This window comes from Heloderma suspectum, chromosome 2, assembly GCF_057233095.1.
Source record: "Heloderma suspectum isolate Gila_16-S chromosome 2, 16-S_ref, whole genome shotgun sequence".
Classification (NCBI taxonomy): Eukaryota; Metazoa; Chordata; class Lepidosauria; order Squamata; family Helodermatidae; genus Heloderma; species Heloderma suspectum.
In genome coordinates, this window is record NC_139459.1 from 177148186 (window position 1) to 177174756 (window position 26571).

The 26571-nt window shown below is 42.3% G+C and overlaps 1 protein-coding gene across 3 annotated transcripts in view; it reads right to left on the reverse strand.

Annotated features, from left to right (window-relative positions):
* Positions 1-1644: 1644 nt before the first annotated feature.
* Positions 1645-26571, reverse strand: part of SLC27A1 (solute carrier family 27 member 1) — a 40053-nt gene continuing 15126 nt past the window's right edge. For 2 of the 3 annotated variants that reach the window (XM_084836413.1, XM_084836415.1), the window contains exons 3-13: positions 25803-26197; positions 24083-24244; positions 23216-23285; positions 22144-22235; positions 21861-21970; positions 19328-19537; positions 18013-18139; positions 15907-16044; positions 14912-15076; positions 9436-9582; positions 1645-3624 (exon numbers count right to left, since the gene is read on the reverse strand). In XM_084836413.1, coding sequence (XP_084692539.1) covers positions 3467-3624; positions 9436-9582; positions 14912-15076; positions 15907-16044; positions 18013-18139; positions 19328-19537; positions 21861-21970; positions 22144-22235; positions 23216-23285; positions 24083-24244; positions 25803-26197 — 1774 coding nt within the window. In that variant the 3' untranslated portion in view covers positions 1645-3466. The remainder of the gene's footprint in view (positions 3625-9435; positions 9583-14911; positions 15077-15906; positions 16045-18012; positions 18140-19327; positions 19538-21860; positions 21971-22143; positions 22236-23215; positions 23286-24082; positions 24245-25802; positions 26198-26571) is intronic. The other variant, XM_084836414.1, reaches the window with a different exon arrangement.

Here is a 26571-nt window from a genome sequence, read left to right on the forward strand (position 1 = left end):
CCAGGTTTTTCAGTCCCTTTATTCTCACTTCAAATGAAACCTAAAACCATACCATTGCAGTCATGCATATTCATCCCATTACCCTTCCTTCTCCTGTTGTCTTCCCCTACAAAATTTTATACTGTAAGCCCCTTGTTCCTCACGGCAAGCACTTTCTTTTGGGCTTATGATTTCTGTAAATTGATGGTGCCATGTTAAAAAAAGAAAAAAAAAACCCAATGGGCTAGATCCAGACTAACTGCAATCCTGTGCACATTTGCTCAGTAGTAGGTGCCACTGAGTTCAATGGGGCATACTCCCAAGTAAGTGGGTACAGGATTGCAGCCTAAATTAGATTAACTTTTTACATTTATTTCAAAGTTCATCATGACTTTACTTGCATTCTATCAATTAGGATGGGAACTATCTGCAACTAGCTTACAGTGCAATCCAATGCATGTCTACTCGGAAGTCCTGTGAGTTCAATAGACCTTATTCCTAGGAAGATGTGTAGAGGATCACAGCTTTAGCCTGGGCCCAATCCATGACATTTTAGAAAGTGGGGGAGAGACAACTAGCAGCATGGTTTTCTTTCACAGCAAGGCTATTCTCCCACATTCCCTGTTACATGTGAAAGGGAAACTATGAAATGTTGAGTAGTATCGTCATTGTCCTCACTGGAGAGAAACTTGCCGGAGTGCATAGCAATGTTAAAGTGCACAACAACTACACCTGCAGTAACTGTGCAGAAGGGCCCTAAGGAATTATCTGCTGTCCTGCTCTGACCATTGTGGGCTTGAGCCTTGACACCAGAAGCAAATTCTTCCAGGAGAAGAGTATTGCAACTACTTTAAATACATGAGCTCTTCATGTATTTAAAGTACATGACCAGGGAAGAGCATGAGAGAATTTTACATCAGACTAGGCATGCTTGTTCCAAGAAGGGCTACCAGAAGGTGCTTGAGATGCTCTGAAAATGTATTATCACTACAACAAAAGCACTGCCTTTTAAGGAGACATGGGAAGGGAAACTAATGCTTATTTACTCTGTAATAAAATTAATTGTGAAGAAAGCCCAACTTGACAGAAAAGTGCCTTGTTTTACAAAGGCCCAGCTTGCATCACAGTCGTTAACTGTTTGTTTGGAAGTAAGATTCATTTAATTCCAGCGAAGTTTACTTCAAGGATTGGAGGATACTTAGTTTTAGGTTGCCAACTAAAAGCTTCTGAAATAAAAGTGACTTCCATTGTATGGACTGTATTCCTAGAATGAAAGGCATCCATGAACAGAATGGACTACTACTACTGCATAACTCTAGGTCAGTTCCCTAATAAAATATTTTTACAAAACACACACTCAGTCTATGACAGCACACACTGGTGGCACTAGTTACTCACTGATACACATGCAAAGAGGCCTTTGCTGTAGATAACGGCTGCCAAGGACTATGCAGCTTATCCAGACAGGGTGAACCAATACAAGAGCTGAACTCATGCTGATTGGTGCCTTTTTTGCTTGGCTTGTTTCCTCCATCAGTTTACTAAGCCTGACTGAACACAACTGAGGTTAACTAAGATTGAAGACTGACTTTGTCTTTGACTGAAATGACATGCAGCTGAAAACAATGAATATTCTCATTGAGAAAAAGAGAATGTACACATGAGCAGAGGAAAAATGCATTACGGTGTCTTTATTTGTTTAATTTCCCCCCCAAACAAAGTTATATTTTTACAATAGTGACTCCATCTGAAAATGCAACTTTGCTTCCAATAACTGAGTCAGTGCATGATTTCAAATCATGAGTGAACTTTAATATTCTTTGAAAAAATACCTATGACTTCTTCTAAATGGGGCTCAGTTAGCTGTAGATGCCTTTGTTTTAACTGAGGATTAATAACACTGCTAAATTTATTACATATGTTATCCTGCTTTGTCTGGTACTGATGAGAAGTTAAGAAAGGCACATTCTGGATCTAATTAAAAAAGGGGAAACACACACTCCACTGGTTTCTGAACTGTATCTTAACAACGGCCTGACTAGGACTGTGTGCACTCAGTAATACAACATAACATTGTTCTGCTGAAGTCTTTGTAAAAGGTCTTTATGCAAAGTTCAGTTTCTGCCAAAAACCAAGTTCCATTTCTGCCAAACACTCCCCACATCTATAGTGGCTCGGAACAAAAGAGAGAACTGGAATAGTCCAGTAAGTTACAATAAAATATTCACTAGGATATCCTAAGAGTATTTACAACAGCAGTGGTATAGTTCTTCCATACCAACATGATCACAAGGAAGAATGACAGAATCTTTGAACACAAGGTTACCCAGAAATCTCAATACTCCTATCTTCCTTTTTAAGAATGCTTACTGCCAACTACAGAAATTGCACTTGTGAAAAACAGTAGAATTAGAAAGGCCCACAACATGTACTGATGGAAGGTGAATATGAGGCATATGTTACACATTGCCTTTTATCAGTTGCCATGTTTCCTACACCGAGCAGAGTGGAACAGCAAGACCAAACAAATGTCACCACTGAATTTGGTCCACACGGTTACATAACTGTTTCCCAAGATTCTGGATCAGCAACAAATAACCACTTGAAGTGCTGCAGCTCTGGGCCAAGAACTGCCATTTACAGTATGCTAACATGACTTTAACAAAACATAAACCAATTACTTCCCCCATATGGATAAAAGTATACATGCTGGTTAGCATTCTGAAGATAAGTGGAAGCTTTCAAGCAACACCGTACTCTTCTTCAGATAGATGAGGAGGAAGGACATTTCCTGTACATTTTTCTGAACAAATTGGTTTTTGCTTTAAATGTAACACTTTAAAATACCAACGTTTTTACTTCACCCAATTAGCAATGTTTTTGTTTTTAAGACCAAAGTACTTGCAGATAAAATGATGTTGCATTTTGACCATCAGCCAGTCCCTTAATGCTCCACATTAACACATAAACACAGGGGTAGATCTCACAGTGATGACAACTGAAGGACTCTAAATGTGTAAATTAGGAACCTGGGAATCCCAAAACAATTGTAGGCTTTATATACAGCAATTATGCTACTGCCTCAAGGCAGTGAAATTTAGCTAAGACACACAGCAGAATGCAACTTGATCAGCACTATTGCAGACTCAGTCACACCCATCATATTGAGGGCTTTAAAAGGTAATCACACAGACCATAAACCCTTCCTGTTTCACATGGAGTCCCCCAATGCAATGGCTACAAAAAAGAAAAAAGCATTCTAAAGACTGAACAACAGAAAAGGGCCGCTCTCTTTGCCCAGGAAACGGTTAATGTGCTTTTTTTTAAAAAAGGTGAGGGCCACCCCATTCCCACACCCTATGTTTCATCCCAGTTGTAGATGTTGTGAATGAAAGCCTTGCTTCACTTAATTTAGCCAAGTCTGTTTCTCTATCCAAGCAAGGGCTTCCAATACCAAACTCTTCACCAATGGTCTTTGCTGATGAAATCACAGAGACACTTTTCCAGCCTCGATCCTCTCAAACACACACTCGTCCACTGGTAGGTACTTGCCAAGTTTTACATCCAAGAAATATAACCGATCAGATGTCTGGTGTGGGTTGTAGCCTTCCCTTTGCAAACGGGTCTTTTGAATTTTAAAAGTGCCTATTGAAAAATTGAAAAGGACAGAAAAGAGATTGTTAAACAATAGATACTTTCTCCACAGTGGAAAACAAGGGCAGGGGCAAGAAAAGAAATAATTGTACTTGAGAGTTCAAATAAGATAATCAGACTGAAGGCATTAAATTGATCTACTTTTCAAAATAAGTTACTTCTTGCACATCATTGCAAGACATGATCACAACTCAAAATTCAGCAAGATTCAGAGGAAGACTAGTCACTTGTGTGAGGCAGGGGCACCGGTTCTAGACAAGTTAAGACTAAAAAGGGGGAGAAAAAGGTTGGGACAGGAATTACTGTGATGTGCTGAATGTTTCCAGTGTAGAATGTGGTGGACCACTCATCTTGTTACTATATTTCAGATACCGCCAGGGGGCAGGGAGGGATGTGTGTCCTCTGAGTGTTGAGCAGACTTACAAGAAGCAGGTGTGCACCCTATTGGGAGCTTCAAAGTTATTCATACACCTGTTCCAACCCCTGAAGTGTTCACATTTCAAAAGATTATGGTTTCTCAACTACAAAAGGCTATGGTTGCAATCCGACACACACTTACCTGAAAGTACGTTGCACTGAATTTAATGGGGCTTACTTCTGAGTAAACATTTATAGGATTACACTGCAAGATACATTTAAAATAATAAAAACTGACATTTGCTGATTTTCTTAGTCGTATGTATGTGTGTGCCTGTGTGCGCATTTGCAGACCGTCAGAACTGAGTACCAAGTACTGTCTATTACAATATTGATGTTCAAGTAACGAATTGGTCATTTGAAAGAGTGAGAAGGAAGCACACAATGTTGCTTCTACCCCCTTCTTAAACAGGAAGGCACAATCCTATGCATGTGTCTACTCAGAGTAAGACCCACTGGGTTCAATGAGACTCACTCCCCGTCCCAGGATAGGTAGATTCTAAGACAAAGCGCTGCCCAATTCTAGTGCTGAAATGGATTACTAAAGTGTAACGAAGTTGCCAACTTCTGAGATGTCAAAAACCATTTGAAAATTTTGTGCCAAAACTCAAGATTGTGATGCCAAAATCCTTCCATGGAAATGTGAGCATCAATTGACACAAAGTACTCCTTCAAAAATCGGAAATTCACATATTCTCATTCACAAATCCCCCAGTTGTGCATTACAGCTGTAATTCAAAATTAAAATTTGAAACCGAACACAACTGTGACAATTCATTCTGATTCTAACTGATCATCCCAGCAGCAAATAGCTGTGTGGCACTTCCTACACAGCCACCAGATTCAGCTGCATGCTGTCAATGAAACCAGTGGGGAAGGCTGCAGGCTGGGGAAACCAATGAAGCGACATCTTTAATAAGAAACTCAGAATGGCCACCCTCTCAGAAGGCAGTTGGGAATTCTGTTTATGTCTGGCCTGCACATTTGCAGAATGAGGTGTTAGAGTGGACTGCACCACTTCAGGTCAGCGTCAGCAAGGGAATCACATTTTTGAATGTGTTCTTAAACACAACTCCATGCAAACAGGAAGTTAGCATAGCAGCCAAGGGGCTTGAATAAAATCTCTCCTCCTGATCTACTACTCTATTTGCAGAAAGTATTTTACATGGGAAAACATTCAAATGTGGTTATCTCCCACCTGTAGTCTGAGGTAGTACAGTCCATTTTATTACTCCACTCTGCTGCATGTGTAGTGTACTGCACAATTGTCAACTATGGATAAGGAAACACAGATTAAACAGTGATTGGCTCAACTTATAAATTAAGAACAGTTAACACAACCAATGACAAGTATTAACCATTAATTTAAAACACACACAAGGGACCCAAGTCCAAATCAACATCTTGGGTCACCCAGATCTACTCCTCAGTAACATACTTCCAGGAGGGCAGGAGGGGCCATTCCTGTGTGGCCCAGCAAGGCAACAACAGCAGCCACAGAGCCGGGGAAAGGACTTTTGACATCACCATTTCTCCAGCACTTCCCACAGCCTCTGCCACCAAGGGTTCTGAGAACCAGATGTCACTGATAATCATCTCCCCAATGAACCCTACAAGGCTCACAGAAGAGTACAGATGAAGCTGTAGTTGGAACGTTAGAACCACAATGTTTTTGAATGTTTCCACTGTTGCCCTATTTTATGATGCAAGCCATCTTGAGCATGTCCTGTCAAGAGCATGTAATCGAAGAGCAGTTCGTCACAGTTCTTTTCAATCCAATCTTTTCAATCCTGTTGCTTCGCATCCACTTTCCCCCCTCTATTGGAAGTCCTGTTCCTTGCCATTTCCTTTATTTCCCCCCTTCTTCCAATTGTTACCAACTGACCTGTCCTCCCTTTGCTCTTTTCTAACATTCTATGCCCTCCCCTTCGCTGGCCCAGCAGAGGTCCAGGCATTAACAACAGACCAGGCCCAAGGACAACCCACAAATCCAGCTGGAAAATACATGTTCCCAAACAAAGCCATGCTTGCTGAGGTAACTTGAGTGCAGGGGTGGAATGGGAAAGGGGGCACTGGCAGGGGAGAATGGGCAGAAAATTGGGAGAATTCTCCCCAGCCCTCATCTTTTCCTTACAGGTAAAACACAGTTTTGAGACCTTGCACTTCCTTCAAAACATGTAGCTCAATCCCATAGTGTGAGGTTGGAAAAAATATAGATTTATCTTTGTAAGTCACTTGGAGAGCTTTGGCCGAAGAGCAACAAATAATTTAATATGTATGTTCACTCAGCAAAGATTTACCAATCTGTGTAAGAGATGAGACAGCTCAATGAAGAGAAAACAAATAAGGGGAGACTGGGAGTCCTCTCAGACAGGGAAGAGGTTTAACCTCCTCCTCAATAATGTGTACAACCTCTCTTTTGGGGTTGTAGGAGCCTTTTTGGCTGAGGAGCAGCATAAAAATACTTCAAATAAATAAATAATACCATTGCAGTGAGGATTATTCTGTACTCGTGATACTATGTGAGCCAGTTCTCACTGGCAGGAATGCTGCAAGGCAGTCAGAGCAGAAAAAGGCACACTCCCCTCCCCTCAGGGTATCCTCCCCAGCTACCATAGTGAGATTTTACTAGCTACCTGTAACCTGAATGGGTCCATTTTTAATTCATCATTAGTTCTGCCTCTCTTTTCTGGGTTAGAGATCCCCTTTATGCCCAGCTTTTCCTCCAAATTATATACAAGTCACATCTTTGCCTTTTTGGTAGGAAGCACAATCTACTGCAAGGGTCCCCAACCTTTTTGGGCACATTTGGGAATTCAAGAAACTGCTATGGACACCACCACAAAATGCCTAATCAGTGGATCGCTTCTTTGGCATCTGCCTGTTGCATCTATGGATCTTAGGCTGCATCTTATTCACAAAAAACTTTTGGTTCATGTCTATTGGACAAGGCAAAGTCTCTTTAATAAGGGATTGTGTAATTCAGCTAATTGCTGGCAATGCAATACAGCTAAAGTTTCTTTTAAACATATGTTTTGGCAATGTCCAGTAGTTGCTTCTTTGGGGGAGGACGTTATTAAACAAATAAATTCTGTACTGGAATGATCTTTAATATTCACTGGTGTACACACTCTTTTGAACTATTTACTTGCTTTATGGAAATTAATGGTCAGCGCAAATGGATTCTCTGCACCCTTTTGACAGCTAAAAGATTGCTATTACAACACAGGAAGGATAAATAATCACCTCCTATAATGCAGTGGACTGAGGACCCTACAATGCTTTCAATATTTGAATAGCTGATGTCTAGACACCACCTTCAAACTGATACTTATTTGGATATTGGGTCTGCTTTTTTTTGTTAAAGCCTATATATAATTGCTAGAAGGTTGTATGCATTTATTATTGTTGTTATTATTGTTAGTGTTATTGTTATTTTACTGCATTTCTATACCACCCCATACCCGAAGCTCTCCGGGCGGTTTACAGACGTTAAAACATGAAATACAATATAAAAAGTTTAAAAGCCATTTACAAAAAAGCACATAAAAGCACACAGACAATATATACAAACTACATATAACTAAAAACAACATTGAACTATCAGTCATAACTAAAGACACATCCAAGATCGATTAAAACTCATCATGTGCTGCCAAATGCCTGGGAAAGGAGATAGGTCTTAACCTGGCACCAAAAAGATTATTATTATTATTATTATTATTATTATTATTATTATATCCTGCCTTTTTCCCAATACTGGGACTCAAGGCAGCCTTACAACGTTAAAACTTCTACAATTAAAACCTATTAATAGAAATATAAATACAACTGTACAAAAGTAAAAAATATAATTAAATCATCTATATTAAAATTGTAAAAATATTAAAACATTAAAAGTCAACCACAAAAACAAAAATAATATCCATACGTCATAATATGGTAATAATGTCGGCGCCAGGCAGACCTCATCAAGGAGCTTGTTCCACAGATGGGGGGCCATCACTGAGAGGGCCCTCTCTCATGATGTTGCCTTCTGAGCTTCCCTTGGAGGAGGCACTGGGAGAATAACCTTAGATACTGAACATAGTGTATTCGTTGCTATGGCTATATACAAACCCATGTATTTATATTAAACAAAAATGGAAAAAATAATAAAAAAGTTCTGTTGGTGCCCATGGGCACCACATGGGGAACCTCTTCACAGGTGTCACTGGAGGTGTCTGCAGACACCGCGTTGGGGACCCCTGATCCACTGGGTTCTGTCTATTGCCATTATGCTGAAACAAAGATAGCAGGGCAGGAATGAGTATATATGTGAAGCCTCTAGTTAATGTGATAAGTCTTAAAATTTCAAAGCAAAAATGCACGTACCTTCCAGGCTCTTCTGGCAACAGCAGCTGAATTCTCTTGGAGCATAAATAGCCATGTGCTACTTAGCAGTGAAAGGTCAAGCAGCTCCTCTTTCATTTCATTTACTTAAAACTAACATTTGATACATTTAATTCTCCATCATGCAATTTTGCATCACATGCTGGTTTGCTCCTGTCATTTAGATCTGGCTGCAGCTTACTTTGCTATGAGAATGGACGTTTCCCACTTTTCCAAACCAGAGCAAATTTTCAAGTCTATGTCAGTCATGAAAAGACTCTTAATTCCAATGTGAGTGTAAGCAAGAATGCCAACACGCTGAAAGAAACAGGCATTTTCTTTGTGGGCATGGACAATGGATTCTTTAGCAACAAATTTGCCCAACAGACTACTTGGAAATCTGTGCATTTTGGGGAGGAAAAAACACCCTACTCAGAACACATCCTGTTTCTCTCCAGAAAAATAAAGAACAGAGAATTCTGTGGAGTTAGCTCAGCTGCTTCATGAAGAGCAGGCTTGGCTGTTGAGCAAGAGAATGTGTGTGTATTGTGTATTAATGTGGGTCATTTCCCACAAGCAGACTCCACCTGCTAGAATACATAAGCATCTGCAGTTACTATGCTTGATGGCTAGGAGGTCAGCAATCCCAAGAGGTGGTACCAAAAACAACAACACCCCACCCCAGAACTCAACAGTGTTTATGGTTGGAGAGAGAAAAGGAATGCTCATAGTAAGGTGATTCCCACAAGGATGTTCTTAGAAGACATCAAGCTGCTTCCAGAACCTTTTGAGAGAAAGCAACTCCAACTTTGCCTTCACTAAAGCCCACTTTAGTCCCTGCTTTAGCCTCATCCTACTCATAGGAATGGAAGCACAAATCAAGTGACTCTGCGGTTTTTATTAACCAAGATAAAGTATTACAGCGTAAAGTACATCAATGATCAGGCAACCAGTGACAAGACTCCTTCCTAAGTTGTGCAACAAGAGAGAATCTTGCTGCTGATGTGCCATTACCTGTAGTGTCAACCTGTGGCAAAAGTCGGAGGAAGATGGGCCGTGCATACGGGGGTAGCACTTTCTGCATCTCCAGGTATAGCACGTTAGGGTTCAATTTGGCTTCTGGGTCAGCAATAGCTGCCATTCCAGCCTTGCCTTCCACTCCTGAAATTTAAAAAGAAAACATAAGAGGCTAGGAAGGGAGCACACTCTGATAGGCACATTTTGACACCCCAAAAGGGGCAATTAGCTCCCAATTTCTCAAAATCTGTAGTTGGAAACCAAATTAGGTTGCACCCTGCTTTCCCAGGAATAACTCCACAGCAAAGGAGGGGGGAACAGCCTGGCCTCAGCCTTCCGCTAAAGAAGCAGCAGCAGAAGGGACCTTGCTTTCCCACTTCCTGCCAGAAAAAACTCCACTCTAACTGTTAGTTGCCCTGTGACTGCAATGGAAATGTCAGTCTGGCCTCTGTCACAAGCCACAGAGCTGCTGGGTGGTTGCCCCCCTCCCTCCTGGCAAGCACTTCAGTAAAGGAACAACAGCCTGGCTCCAACTGGATGTAAATGCCCATTACAACTCGTCCCTTTGTTCTACAGTTGTCAAACTGATCTCCCTGCTCTTCCTTTCCTTCCACTCTCTTCTCCTTATGCATATTCTTATATATGCCTGCCCGAGAACTGAGATCTGTTGGAGGGGCCCTCCTCTGCATCCCACATACACTATGGTGGGGCGTGGGGAGGGCCTTCTCTGCTCTGGCACCCCGGTTGTGGAATGCCCTCCCTTGGAGGCCCGATTGGCACAGACATTGGTCTCGTTTCGGCGCCAAGTAAAAACGTGGCTTTTTACCAAAGCCTTTGAGGGCTAAATGCATTCCCTAGCACATTGTTTTAACTGTTTTCTTGTTTTAGATTTTAACTGGTTTTAGCTTGTTTAATAGTTTAATATGTTTTTAGGTGTTTAAATTATTTATTGTTTTATAGTGTTTAAATTGATTTTATCTGTATGCTGCCCTGAGATCTTAATGATATAGGGCGGGATAGAAATGCTATTTATAAATAAACAAACAAAATTCTTGTCTCTGTAAGCCTGAGGACAGGGCCTCTGTCTTATTTTCAGTGGTATACAGTGCTCCACAACCTCAGCAGAATTGTGTACTGAATTTTAAATCCTTAGAGTCATTCTAGGAGTCAGTTTTTGGGTAGAAAGTGGGATAAATATGTAGTAAATAAATAAAAACTAGGGGATCAGACAAGAGTTGATAGACAGCTGATGGAACACTTTCGCTAGTCAAAAGATACTTGCTGCCCTCTTGCTTGCATTAACTCTTTACTCTGAACCTTTCATTTAGGTCAACAGCTATTATTCAGTGACTCAGCATAAAGGATAGTTGTATTCTGCTCTAATAATCCATGCCAGAAACCCAGGCTGTGCCACTAAGAGCAACCATGAAGAATCCTTTGGCAGAAGGAAACAGAACCAGCCTAGATGAGCTATAAAAAAGGCTCCAGATGCCTATAGGACTGTTATCTAAGTACAAAATGTGGTATCCAGACTCCAGAGTTGAACATCCTGAAAATCTTAATTTTTAGTTTCTTAAAGTATTAACACAAAGTCCTTAGGACTATTGAGAAAAGCTTGAAGACTTGTGGGTAGTGTGGGACAGAGCAAGGATAGTTTCATTGCCTGCATATCTCCCAATTCTTCCCTCAAACTTACTCTCAGTCCTACCCGCTCCCCCTTCTGCCTGCAGAGGTTTCCATCTTCCTATTCCCCCAGGTCTTGCAAACAACTCTAATAGCACCCAATAATAGTCTTCACAAACATGTAGGAAGAAAGCCAGACTATGAAGCACATGGTCTTCGATGTCTATATACTAATGCCCAGAGTATGGGAAACAAACAGAATGAACTTGAACTCTTAATACAAGAGGGAAATTACGACTTGATAGGTATAACTGAGACTTGGGATGACTCTCATGACTGGAATACAGCAATTGAAGGATATAACTTGTCCAAAAGAAGCAGAGGAACAGAAAGGGAGGTGGGGTTGCACTGTATGTGAAAAATACATATCTCTGCACCGAACTACAGGAGGATTAGTAATGTATGGCTGTGAGAGCTGGACTATAAGGAAGGCTGAGCGCCGAAGAATTGATGCTTTCGAACTGTGGTGCTGGAGAAGACTCTTACGAGTCCCCTGGACTGCAAGGAGGTCAAATCAGTCCATCCTAAAGGAAATCAACCCTGACTGCTCATTGGAAGGACAGATAATGAAGCTGAAGCTCAAATATTTTGGCCACCTAATGCGAAGAGAAAACTCCCTGGAAAAGACCCTGATGCTGGGAAAGACTGAAGGCAAAAGGAGAAGGGGACGGCAGAGGATGAGATGGCTAGATAGCATCACCGATGCAATGAATATGAACTTGAGCACGCTCCGGGAGAGAACGCAGGACAGGAAGGCCTGGCGTGCTATGGTCCATGGGGTCACGAAGAGTCGGACACGACTGAACGACTGAACAACAACAACAACAGGAGGATGAGCTTGGTAGCCCCATCAAGAGCATCTGGATCAAAATAAATGGAGCAAAGAATAAATGGAACATGGTGGTCGGAGTCTACTACCGGCCACCAAATCAAGGAGAAGACGAGGATGAAACTTTTGAAAAGCACATAGCCAGTGTTTCAAGGAAGCATGTTGTAGTAGTAATGGGGAATGTCAATTTCCCCGATATTCGTTTTCTGCACATCCTAACAACAAAACACTGGAAACTGCTCTGCCTGTCTCTTTTCTTTAAACATTATAATTTTAAATGGAACAATCTACATGTGCACACACGTAGTTGAAAATGTTACTTCTATATCTCAATCCCCCAGCGTTCCACAAACCTCTGGACAAGGCAGCACACTTTATTCTAATAGATCAGAAACTAATGCCCAGAGAACTTACAGCTACATCTACACTATGGGGAGTGCAGCAGGGAGTTAGCGGTTCTAAAAGGAACCTGAAATGAGCAGAAATGTTTCTTTCTGGAATGGGGCAGGTCAGCGGAGCTCACAGAAAGGAGCTCTGCTGATCTATCCCTAACCGGAAACAAGCGATTCTGGGGCTACTTTTAGACCCACTAATTCTCTGTGTGACGCAATTAGTGGGAGTGCAGTAGCCCAGCTGGATACAGCCCAAAGATGTTTTGTTGAGCTTGTCTTGTTGAGCAACATGCTTTCACTAAATGTGCTCACACTGTTGCCCTCTGGATGATTCCCTACACTTACACCATGGGTGAGAATTACATTCAAGTTTTCTTAACAGAGGAGGCTATAATTAGTCCTTGGTCATTTGAGATATCCCCTTCTCAACTCTCTTAATGAAGTTGAGCAGACTCATCTCTTAATGAATCACCTCCTGACATAGATTATTCAGATTTCTAATTTTTTCCCTAGGGCTCAGAACAAGCTACTGAGTTCTTCAAAACACATCTAAAATGACCACCACAAAACTAATTATAAGTGTCAGCTGACATCCTCCTCCTCCCTACCACCATTGTCTGGGCCAATCTTACTGATGAGGCTCTGAGCATTATAAGCAAAGACAGGCTGAGTGTCAAGGACAACAGCAGCTGACCTATAAGGGTACATCTAAACCAACTGTTTTTCCTGGGTATGTCCTGGAATCATCTGGTGCAATGTATCTCATCCCCGGTGGTGGCATCCCCAATTAGGGTTTCATTTCATGGTTTTGTTGTGCAGCAATATTCTTCACAATGTCTAGACAAGTATTATGACGATCACCATCCCCCTCAAGCTTGTCCCTTAAAAAGAACAGCAAAACTAGCAGGCATACCCAGAAGCAAGTCTACTCATGAGTAAGCAACCCCAGCCTGCTACATCAAGCAACTCATCCAGACTGTTCACTACCACTGGATCTTCACATGGCTGGCTGGGGTTCCTGTGCTGTTTTTTGTTCTAGCAGATTGTAAGCCATACAAACAGCAGCACGGGAACACACATTATGTTACATTCACAGCCTAGGAGCCACGGTAGTGCAGCCCCTTCCCACCCCACGCAGGCAATGTAAGAAGCCACAGGCGAGATGGGCTGAGAATATGCTGTGGCTTCTGCCCATTCCAAGCAGTGCCCCAGTTGCTGGGGAAAGTATCACTAATGTCGGGAGGAGCTACAGTATGGGTTCCTCCAACATTACCTCCATGGCCTGGAAAGGAGCTGTGCTAATGCAAGCTCCTCTTCCAGAGGTAGCAAGTGCTTGGAAAGTACTTGAGCAGGACAGGATAGGCTACAGGAAGAGCAACAGCAGCTGGCCTGGTGGCAAAACACAGCACCTCTCTATTAACCAGAGGACAAGGTTTGCCATCTCATTCTGTTAATGTTCAATGTATGTTGCCCTTTTCTGCCTCTTTTACCCATCTAGGAAGACTTCCTTGTTTCCAGTTCCAGAGGTCTGTACCTCACAAAGTAAACCTACCAGTAGAGGATGTGGATACAACTCACACACACCCTGCCCCCGAAAGGCAACACCTTCAGGATGTATCCTGAAGGACATTGTTAGGAATATTTCCTTACTTACTACTAGAACTAGGTTATGAAATGTTATTAAGATTGACATTTGCTGGACTCTGACTATACCCATTGTGGCTTTCCATCAGGCCTCAAATGAAATTGGTTCAAAGAGATGCCACACTGAGTGCACGATTTGACCATTTTTTAAACTAGAGGCAACAGCATCAAGGAACAGCAGCAGGGAAGTCCTTCCTCCAAAGAGACCACAATGCCCTGACTACCTAATCCAGGTTTGGGTGGGGAGAACTCTCCAGTCTGTTGCTCAAAAGATGTCACGTGAAGTTGAAGACAGAGCAAGAACTTCTCAGGAACCCTCCTGTCACTGCAGAGCACTCCTGTGATCCTGAAGGCTTGCATCCTTTTTATATAAATCTACACTGTATACCAAGTCATCTTGCCCAGTACTGTCTACTGTAACTAGCAGCAGTTCTCGAAGGATTCAAGCAGGGATTATTCCCAATCCTAATATCAGAAATGGTGTTTTACTTGTCCAGTACTAATTAATGCTTATATTGAGGGTGGGCAACTTGTGGCTCTTCAGGTTTTTTGGCCTACTACTCCCATCAGCCCTAGCAAGCATAGCCAATGGTGACAGATGATGGGAGTTATAGGCCAAAACATCTAGAGGGCCACAAGTTGCCAACCCCTGGATTATCTGATGTCACTTCTCCATAATGATATACAAAATGCATACTAATGGTCTGTTTTCAAAGAGTTACCCTCCTGTTGTGTCATTTGTATTTCTATCCTCTGTAGTAGTGGGTACATCCTCTGCTGAATACAGCCTGTTTCAGTGCGGTTCACTCTTCATGTCATTAGCCTGCTTGGTAATATAACAGTTGATTTTGGAACTAGACACACCTACTTGCAGGTCAAATTGCATTCCCCTGCTTCTAAATTATAAACATGGGATTCAAATTACCTGGTACCTCCACCCCATACACGGCAACGTCCGTCTTACTGAGGATGTGGCTCAGGATTCCCTCAACCTCTGTGGTGGAGACATTTTCCCCACGCCAGCGAAACGTGTCCCCACTCCGGTCTCTAAAGTACATGTAGCCAAGCTCATCCATCACTAGCACATCCCCTGCAAGGAAAGAACAAGCTGGCCTCATTCATTATTCAGTGGAACAGAACTACCTGCCCTTCAGTATCAAGAAGTCTTGTTGCCTATGACTCTATAAAACTGGACCTTCCAGCTGGGAGCTGAGCATCTGAGGACCAGAGTAAAATAACAATGTTCCTCCCCAGTTGCTAATATGATGAATTAAAAACAGAGGACAGAAGGACACCCACCCTATGGCCAAACTACCCCACAGAAACTGCTGACAAAATCAAACCATTAGACTCTTATGAGGACAACCACTATAGGTACCTCAAACCCCCTGCACATGGAGCAGGATTCCATTGACACAGCCACATGGAACAAGCAAAGTAGAATAATTACTCATGTTTTGTCACCCTACACCCCATTTAACTCTGTTTTATTGTCAAGCTTACATTGTGCTTCTATTTTATATTGTTGTTAAGCCACCTTGTTGGTCCTGGTGAAAAGAAGGGCAGGGTACAAAGTTTTAAATAAATGAACAAAATCTGCCCGGTAAATCCACAGTTACAAAGTGCTGCTTTCCAAAGACAAGTCAAAAGAACAGTGATGCACTTTTCAACTGTCACACTTGCTTGAGACACTATTTGGAAGTGGTATTCTTAACTACAGAAATGCTGGGCCAGATATTAATTCCTCCAATAGGCTGCCACCATGGGGCTGTGCCCAAGGAAGAATTTCAAATATTTGAACCTTTTAGTGGCTGGGGAACCTAGGGCAGGTGTTGCTATTTAGTATAAGCAAGATTCTTCTAGGCAAGAACTGATGACACCTCTGTCCACCAAAAAACAGGCTGACTAGCTGAAGAGTACCTGAAAGGTAGGCCTGGTCTCCTTTCTGGAAAACATTGTAGGCAATCTTCTTGCTGGTCGCATTCTGATTGACATAGCCATCAAACCTACGCAAGGGATCCTCTTGGTTTATTCGGCCCACAAGCAGCCCTGGCTCTCCTGTGGGGGAGAAAGAGGCAGAACATGAATACTAGAAGGAAAAATAAAGAGGATGCTCAGTGTAAGGGTAGTTATGGCTACTTGGATTTTGCTTGTACCTCAACTCCTCAACATATCTGCCACAACGTCCCAGCAAAAGTCTGAGAAGCTGATATTCTCATCTATAACTGTATCCAGTTCAGAGCTCCTGTCACATTTTCATTTGGGTTTTGACCTTCATTATCCCAGTACTAATCTTTTGAGAGCTTCCCAGAGAGTTTCTATCTCTGCCTAAAACTGCCATTTGAAATAAATGCTGAATTTGTACAACTGCACATGTTTACATAGAGATCTCTGATGCAGTGAACTAAAAAAAAAAAAAAGAAGTGGGGGAAAGAAGCAGTTTGAAATGCATTGTGAAGTAGTACCACTTTAGTTTTTGTTAAAGGAAATTGCTGGCAAGGGCCATAGGTTAGTGGTAGAGCACATATTTTCTATACAAGATACTTTATTTTATTTGGGACATTTATATCCTTCCTTTCTGTGATAAAATTAAACTCAAGGTGGCTTACAGATAAAAAATAAATAAATCACAACAAAATGTTCAGTCCCTGGCATCTCCAACTTCACCTTTGGCCCCACCCACCACAGGAATGTCTCCCTTAAGAGCGTCTCAGAATGGAATTTGGCCCTGAGGCTGAAATAGGTTAATCACCCCATATGTGGGCCTTTGGATCACCACACAAAAAGCACAATGAGTCCTACTAATCTAAAGTCACGACAGAATATGTGTTCTGTTCTAGAATTCATACTAAATGCAGATGTAACACAAACATCTCAGCTACAGAAGAGAGAGACAAGGCAGACTGGAAATCACTGAAGTCAAATGATTATGAGCAATATTTCTTCACAGGCTAAGAATAGTTAACACAACCAATTATAGCAATGAACAGACAAACAAACACCCACAAATGACCCCGCTCCAAATAGGGAAGGATCAGTCTTTTTCTGGTTCATATCAGTTTTGCATGTATTAATTCATAACTTCGTTATGTCCCAATTCCACATTAAACTATTTTTTAAAAAAAAATCCACATGAAAATGTGAAAAAGTATGCATTTCTACATGTGTGTTATCCTAAAAAATATGCATTTTATATGCATTTTGGTATTTTTTTTGAGCTGAGAACTATATCGCAACATTTGGAGAAGTGTGAAATCCAAAAGGTAACTGCACTCCAATCCGCACATTAGTCCAAGAGGTTCAGATGAGGCCAGTTTGCTTTGAAATGCAGACCAAATTAAATCCTCAAGCATCTCTAGCTCAAAGCCACTGCTGGCTACATACATGGCAACAGTGTCAGTTTTCTGTCACAAACGGGACAGCTGTGGGTCCCTGCTATCAAAGTTCCTTTGAGTCTCTCAGTTCAGTTGCTTTGCATCCACAAGATGTATGATCTATCCCCTTCTTCTCCCCTGCTCCTCTTCAGCTTTTTCTTCTCAGCTTTACCTCCCCTTTCAACTGTCACCAACTGACTTTTCATCTCCTTGCTCTTTCCCAAGGTTCTATCCCACTCCTTCAATTTACTCTGCATATTTATTCATTTATTCAACATATTTATATCCCACCTTCCCACCATTTAGGTCTTCAAGACTGCTTACAAACATGTTTGAATAAAGTTTACTGTAAACTTGATTCATACATGTTTCTAAGCTTACATAAGTAGATCTTCCACACTGGAACAAAAACAACACACTCCCTCGTTGTACACCTGATATGTACTCAGGTTCTGGCCATCTTGGGATCAGTGGTGAGGCAAAGAGCAACCCCTCCCTGGAAGCCCCCACCCCCGATTAACTCCAGGAGCGAGCAAATATCAATATCCAGGTCAGAAGGTCACAGAGTAATAGCAGTTGGCATTACACAGGGATCACTGTCCCCCATATTACAGTTAAGGCACAAAATACATGGCATTCACTATATATTTACCTGGACGGCAGGAGATACAGAGCCCATTTCCATTCCGGATCAATTCCATGGTATCCTCATTAACTTTCACCAAGCGGATAGGATACACATTTGGCAAAATCCGGCTGTTGAAGCCACAGGCGCCAACCTGCCAGGAGATTGAGCAAAGCTTAAAAGGACCTGAGGACTACCCTGAGTCATTTGCCATGATGGTATATAAATCTCTACATGCACATTATTAACCACCGGGACAAGGGCTTATGAACTTCCAGGACATACAGAAAGTTGGTGTCAGTTGAGGAAAATAAAAAACAAACAAAAAGGAAACTAGGCAGCAGGGGAAAGAAGGAGTTGGCCTGCTCAAGCCCCTAACAGTATAGTTATGTATTGTAAATGTTCTCAAGTGAGGTATTAAGGTTAGGGGGAATATGTGCCATGAGGTTTTTAAAAATCCCTACCCTTCCTGCACTATACTATGTTTTAGGAAGGAGCAAAGGAAAAAGAACACCATCTCCCTTTCCCACTCTTCAGAACCACCCGCACCCACTATACAGCCATAAAACGTTCATGTTCAGGGCAACATTTCTCGTACTATATAGCCAAGCAGGAGGAAGAACTGGGGAGTGGGGAGAGAAAAAAGCAACCATTTTCCACTTCTAAAACCTCCCACCCCCCAGGCAACACTTCCAGGTTCCTGTTCCAGGCTGGCAGAAGTTCAGAATGGGAGCATTCCTCTTAGGGGAAGAGGATATATGGCAACATTTTGTAGCAGATCCCACATGTAGCAGTCTATAAATGAAGACTAACCACTAACAAAAGCATACACCAATCAGGATTCAAAAGAACGATGCCGTTAACTCTGACCTAGTTGTAAGCAGAGCATGTCAGTAAAAATGGTCCTTTGTGACTCAGCCTACAAACTGCTGTCATATCTATCAGTGACCTAGCCTGTGAAGGGGTTTTCCCACTAATCCCGTCACTTCTTTAGTGACTTAAACCATTTCACTTTCTTCTCACTGCACAGTTGACAGCAACTTGCGATGACTTTTGGCATCCAGCCCAGTGTTAAAATGGGCAGGGTTTCCTGTTGTAGATGGGTGGAGCTACACACAAAAGTGGCACAGGATGGGGGAGAGTCGTTCCCAGTTAACAGACTTTAGAAATTGTGAGCACATGGAAGAGTGCAAAAATTAGGCTCAGCAAGCCATATGCAACAGGTTGGCTGGACGCTACCCAGTCTCTACACGAATGAGAATTTGTCCAACAGATTATCAAGATTACACACATGCACACACCCCTCCAAAATATAAATGGTCATACCAGCCCCTTCATGTACCTTTCCATCCAGATTAGCGATGCTACAGTTACACTCCGTAGCCCCATAAAATTCCCCAATCTGTTTAATACGGAAGCGCTGGGTGAAGTCTTCCCATATGGTGGGTCTCAAGCCATTTCCTATTGCTAGCCGCACTTGGTGTTGCATTTCTGCCTCCCGCACTGGTTGATTCAGGAGATACCTGCATATCTCCCCAATATACTGGATAATCTGAGGGGAGCAAGACAGACTAGACTTAAAAGTGCAACCGTGTAGAACCCTAAGAGAACTCGGTCAAGATACAACATTTCCAGAATTTTTTGAAGGGATGAGGGAAGGAAATCTATTTTTCTGATTTGCTTTTGTTTTTGGAAAAAAATGGACACAAGTTACCTGCATATTAAAAATATTTCTACTACCTTGAAAATGACGAACTGTTACTATAAGGGCACAATCCTATGGGATCGCTGCCTACTAGATGGAAGCCTCTCATCTTCTGAGTATCCTGTGTCCTGCCAGGCTGCTGCTGGCAGGGCAGGAAGAGCAACAGAGGGGATTTTTGCCTCTCTATCCTTTTTTATTTTTTTCCTCTGATGAGTTTCTGAACAGGTACAGCGGTTCTTTCCAGATCTCAGAGTCCCCTTCCCGAAGTCATTGGAGTGTCTACAGCTTCGAGAGGGCAATCTGAAAAATCCTATGTCTCTGGGATGCTCCCCCCATGACCATAGGATTGCTCCTTAAGTCAATTAGTCCATCAAATGCTGCTTGGTGTCATTATCCAAGTTTAATTCTGATAATAAAGTGCTAAAGTATCTGGAACAATTAAAATGGTGCCCCTGATTAATTAGGCAGCAGATTTTGGGTGGGGGAAAAGGTATCTTAAGTATTTACAAAGCTGTTGGTAGTAGCCACCATCTTAAGGGCATTCCCTGTTCTCTCACAAGGAGGAGGGAATGCCTTATGAGACAGAGTCTACAACAATACTGCTTTGTTCAACTAAGAACAAAGACTGGTTTCTTTTTCAGAACTGTATTTTTATTCATATGCAGATTTAATCAATTAATTAAAAATATGATTGGCTAAGATTTCTTTTGCTGAGACATAGCTGCAGCCCTAGCTTTTGACCCCTGGAATACAGGGAAAATAAGGTGTTCCAGACAGGAAGCATCTATAAAGAACCAGCAGCATTCACATGTAAGGATACTTTAAAACCACCTGCCTTGAGAAGTATCCATAGAATTTAGCCAATGTACACAAATTGTTACTAGGCCAGCCTCCCAGCCACTGGTGGAACACTGATGACACAAAGAAGCACCTAACTCTTCCAAATTGCATTATCTTTTCCTCCTTATTGCATAGGTGCAAATGTTTACATACCATGAGATATCTAACTTACAGCCCAATCTTATGCTTGTTTACTGAGAAGAAGCCCCACTAAGTGTGCACACTATCGCAGCCTTAGTTTGGCTCTTCAAAGAGGAAGTGAAGACCAGCATTACAAATATGTACTAGAAGCAGATGTCAGCCTAAGGAATTAGTTCTTGATTCAAGCCTCCAAATGCAGTAAGGAAGGGGAGAAATCAATCCAGTGCTTGCATTGATGAGTGTCATGCAAGACACGCACAAGCAGCAAGGGGGTTAGAGATGGGATTGATTTTCTCACTTGTTAACCCTCACTGTGTTACCCGAAATAGCTGAATCTGGAATGGGATGGCAAAAAGCCAAGGGATCCCCTGCTGGAATCTTCCTTTGCAATGAAGAAGCACGTGAAGCTGACAGCAGGGCACTGAACTACACTATTGGAACATAGAGGGCAAGCAGCCCTCTGTTATCTACTGAACTCACTGCCACACCTTCAATACTGGGATGAGTGAATAGCAACAAACTCAGTTCATTGCTATTAGAGGCAGCTGTACCGTAAGGCAAGGTGAAGTGACTGCCTCAGGTAGCACTTGAGTGGCTTAAAGAATGGCAGAGTGAGACATGGAGGCAGATCTGGTCCATGGGGCATAATCCATTGGGATGCACTGGGGGTGGGGGGATGTTTGGATTTTCCGCCTCAACTGTCAACGTGTGCTGGGCATGTAACGAATTCATTTTTGAAGCATCGGCATGCACACACAATTCCACCAAGGTTTAAATGACTTCTGCTTATTCCTCAGCTTCCCTTAGTGTGGAGACCTTGGCAAGAAAAACTAGAAGTAGTTTTCTAACATGTATTTTGGCTCCCAGCAATGTCCACACTGTTTAATGCTTCAACACTGACTGCCCTTCATTGACTGATACTGCTTCTGGATCTTCTAAATCCAACTGAGGCACCAATTAGCAAGAAGCTAGTGCAAATGTAGCCAGTAGAATGCCCCTGTTAAAAATTTCATGTTGAAACCTCAACAAGGTAATTTCTGATTTCATCTCCCACTACAACCTGGAAAACAGTCTTCTTGAGCTTTTTGATCTGTAGCTGTATTGCCAAGCAGACCCTCCCCACAAATGCATTTGCTCCCACCTCCTACAAACTGTGGCGCCTACAAGCAGAGTTGGTGGCTCTCCTTACTGTGCACTTGTATTTCACACAGTCATCCCAGAAGCGACTGGCAGAAAACTTCTTCCTAATCACTACAGTCAGGCCATGGATCACACACTGGCCAGCACCCATGATATTCCCTATGAAAAAGAAAGAGAAAGATTATTGCAGCAAGCTTTGGCTATGGGGTAGTATAGAAATATAATAAATGACATGAAATGATCCTGGAGCATCATCATTAAACAGCAGAGTGCCACTAGTAATGCCAGAGCCAGCCTCCATCCTGAAATAAGAAGCAACAACTCTTGCCTACCTGCTGAGTGGTACAGTGGTAGGCAGTTATAGATTATGTCATGGGGAGTCATTCTGTAGGCGTAATAACCAAAAGCAGCTATTCGGTAGTATCTGCAAGGAAGCAAACAACCTATATGAATGATGGCCACATAATTCCTCCTAACTGTTTGGAAGATGCATGTCCAAAATGGCACCAACTGATTTGGGAGGCTGGGGGATCAACGTCTCTTAAGCAGCCCTGTAACATTCTCAGTTCTTATTGTATTTTTTTAGGGTCATTTCTGCTTGGACCATTTGCAACTTTAACTTTTCACCTTCTTATTTTGCCTCCTACTGCTCTATTAGAGCTTTCTGGGGCTTATTTCTTTCTCTCTGGAAAGAGAACTATGGACCATAATCAACCCACCTGAGCAGAACAAGATCTCTATCAAGCTTTTTATCCAGCCCACATTGTGTAACTGTAGCTCTTCCCTGCATCCTGACTACTGTCAGGACCTTTAAAAATCACACTCACCAGAAATATGTCCAGCAGCTGTAAGCAGTTGCTGCTCCCCTCCCCTAAAACATCTGCATCCCAAGAAAATCCCAACTACTCCCCACTCCACTGTGTCCATGATGGTTGGGGCCAGGGCAGTGATTAAATTTTCCTGGCTGCAAGCAGAGTATTACTTGGGGAGCAAGCCTATTACATTTTCCCTGTTCTCTGTGCGGTTGGGGTGCAGGGGGCAAGTGAATGCTAACCTAAATACGGTTAGTCACAGGGCCACTATCTCACAGTGGAAGATGGGAAGGAGATGCTTCACACACCTCCAATGTTTTGGGTAATCACCCCTGGTGCAATAGACCCAGCATCATCAGAGGCCCATACATGTTGCATTATATTACTCCTACTAGCTCTCAATAATTCTAGAGACAGAAAAGAGACCATATGTCTTTGTCCTAGAAGACAGCTTTAAAGACAAGTGCCCCACAGCCCAGTACCACCTCTCTAATATTTGTGTACACAATAAAAATGTCCAGAAATAAAAACAATTCTGAAAAGAGGCAGGTGAAGATCAAGTGCCAAGGGCAGATACATTGATGGTCCTCACCTACTGTGCACTACAATGGCAGCCTTTGGCATTCCAGTTGTGCCAGAGGTGTAGATGTAAAACAGTCGATCTAGGAAGAGAACACAGACAACAGGCATGAGTTAGAGCAGGGGTGCAGAACCTCAGGCCTGGGAATCAAATCCAGCCCTCCAGGATTTCCCAGAAGGTCATGTCCCCTTCCCCTGGCTGCAAACCCTTTCCCTGGCTGCAAACCCTTTCCCCCAGCCACCAATCATTTGGTAGTTTCATGGCTTTTGTTCTGCTTTTCCCGCATTCTTAAAGGTTGAAAGGCATCTTCTAAGGCTTAGTTATTGGCAATAAGAGCTCTAAGCTAAAATATGCTGCTATTTTTTTGGGGGGGGGTGGCCCTGCTCTTTTTGCATTCAGCCCCGCCCACCACTGGAATTCGCCCCCGCCCCAAGAGCTTCTCCAAACTAGAATTCAGCCGTCGTACTGGAAAAGTTAGAGACTCAGCTTGTTTTCATTATTTCTACCCAGCTTGGCAATCTATCCATCTCACGTGGCTGCTCTGAAAGCACAAAACAGACTGATAAGCAAAGAGGCTTCTGTACCAGCAAACCTCACCTGCAATAGCCCACACCCCATGTTTTCAGAGGCAGTTTTGCTCTTTGAAGCAAGCACATGGCCCTGAAGGTACAACGTTTAAGTCTTCACTTCTTCCTGGAACTAAACCAGTTGCCTGGCTGAGAAATCTTGTAACATGAATCTAGAAGAAAGGTCACACAAAACCTGTGCCTGCAATTGGGTGCACCGCAAAAAGGAAGAGGGGATGAATTGCTGACATCCTACTGGGCCTTGTGGGCAAATCTGCAGTTCACCAAAGCATGTGTTTGCAAGGAAACATACCATCTAATCCCTTGGCTGGAACCTGAGCTGGAGGAGACTTTGATGCCTTAGCCAGAAGAAGGTCTAAGTGTTTTGAGTCTGGAGGAATGGATTCAGGTCTGAAGTCTCCAGAACAGAACTTGACCATATTTTTCCCCAGCACACCGTTGACTTCAGATATCGCTGCAAACAAAAGATTGGCTTTCATTACAAGAAGCTCAAAACCGTAAGCAACCAAGTTCACTGAGTTTTCAGAATCCTGTTTTGTGGAGACGCCAAACTACAGCTGGCAGGTGTTTTGTTTATTCTAAAAATCAATTTAAACCGAAATGTGAAATCCTATTTAATCTACCACACACACAATAATGAATATTCAAATTACATTAACTGTATGCAACACAGTTTCCAAGTTAGTTGTCTCCTCCAATATCTTTCCAAAACAGTGCACTCTCACAGCAATCCCCTGGAATCTTTTCCCTTTTTAGAAGTTGCATGTCCTCACTACCCTCCTCTGGCACTGGTGCATACAACTCTCCCATTAATATCCACCTATCTAAGCCTACCCACTACAGCAAAGCCATATGCACACAGGCCCACCTACTGCGTGGAGTCAGGATATTTTTATTTTATTAAAATATTTGTATCCTGCCTTTTACACAAGAGGTCCTTCTAGGTGATTAACACTGTTGTAACAATAATTAATGTTATAGTTTTTGTTTTAATTGCTGCTTTTACCATTTTATTTGTTTTAGACATCTATGCACCACTTTTCAGGTATACAAATTCTCAAAGCTATTTTCAAACATGCTGAAATGATACAGTATCAGTAAAGACTAATACAATGCTACAGAAAGAGATCACCATAAAAGAGCATTTTAAAACCAGAAAAACTCAGTCAAACTAAGCATCCTAAGAACAGTGTTCATCTTTAGTCGAACAGGGATGGCACCAGGCAAACTTCTCTGGGGAGCAAGTTCTAAAGGCAGGGCACCACAACAGAAAAGGCTCTATCCCAGCTCTCTCTCTCTCTCTCTCTCTCTCTCTCTCACACACACACACACACACACACCACCTCACTTCAGATGGTGCAGAAAGTCCTCCGATGAGAACTTTAATACCTGGGCAGGTTTGTGTAGAAAGAGGAAGTCTGAGATATTTTATTTTTGTAGTGTTTTATATATTTACTGTCTTTATTATTTGACTGCACTCTGCCCTGGGAGTTTTTACTGAAGGGTGCATAGAAATCTCCAAAACAAATAAATAAAAATATTAACAGTATATTGCACAGCTAGTGCAGGACAGAAGCTAAATATCCTCTCGGGGGTGGGTAGGTGAAGGCCTATTTTCTGATAAGACCCTTAACACATATCTACTCTTCTGTGCATGCTATATCTACTCTCAGACCACACTGAGAAAGTACACTGGGCATAGTCCACACTAAGGAAAGAGTAACAGAGAACTGCTCCCAATTCTAGTGCAAAGGATAACCAAGGTGTATCAGCAATGCATGGAGATGAGCCATGACACAACAGATACTCCAGTTCAATAAGTGGTATATATTGGTAAGAGCCAATTTACCACAGTTGCATTACTTATCTTCAGCTGGACACCTGAGGAAGCAAGCAGCTTTCAGGTTTTTCCTCCAGGGAAATTAATCAGTTCTCACAGCAATGGAGTTTTGCCCCAAGAGCAACAGAAGAAGCGTTTAAGGGGTCACAACCTAGATCTATAGGAGTCCCACCTGCTGAAAGCTCTCCGCCAAAGATGATGGCTTTTGCCCCTGAGGTTTTCACACAATAAATCAGTGAATCAAGACGCAAGTTGAAGTTGATGAGGGCTGCCTCAATGCCCACTTTGGCCATCCCTAGCCAGAAGCCCACAAACTCAGGCCGACTCTCCATAAAGATAGCAATCACATCACCAATGCGAAAGCCCTGCTGGTAGAAGAAGTTGGCCACAGCGTTGGAATATTCATCCAGACGCCGGAACGTCCATTTGTCATCGGTAGCTTCGTAGATCAAGGCCACTTTATCCGGATGTCGGCGGACAACATCATAGAATATCTTCGGGATGTTGCTCTTGGCTTTCCGGTGACAGTACAATTTATATTTGACCTGTATAAGTACTGACAGACCCCTGCAATGAAGATAGGAACGTCTCAGTGTACTATAGCAAGAGAAAAGGCTATAATGTATCATCTTGGTCCCATCCCCATCCTTCAAGATACAGACTCTGATTTCACATATACTGCTTGAACACAAGAGCTTCTTATATTGACCCAGTCCCACAGTCTCAGGATTACATCTATTCCATGCAAAAGCTATTAAAATTCTGTATCTAAGCAATCCAAGTTCTACTCTTAGAAAAGCTGCCTGTATAGATTAGGTAAATTTGCACAATTGTTTTTATTTCACACACTTTATTCTACAGTTTTGTTTTTCACTATTTTGCAGAATTTATTCAGGCTTCATTTGCCCCTGGGGTGGGGCAAAGCGCTAGGCAAGGCATTA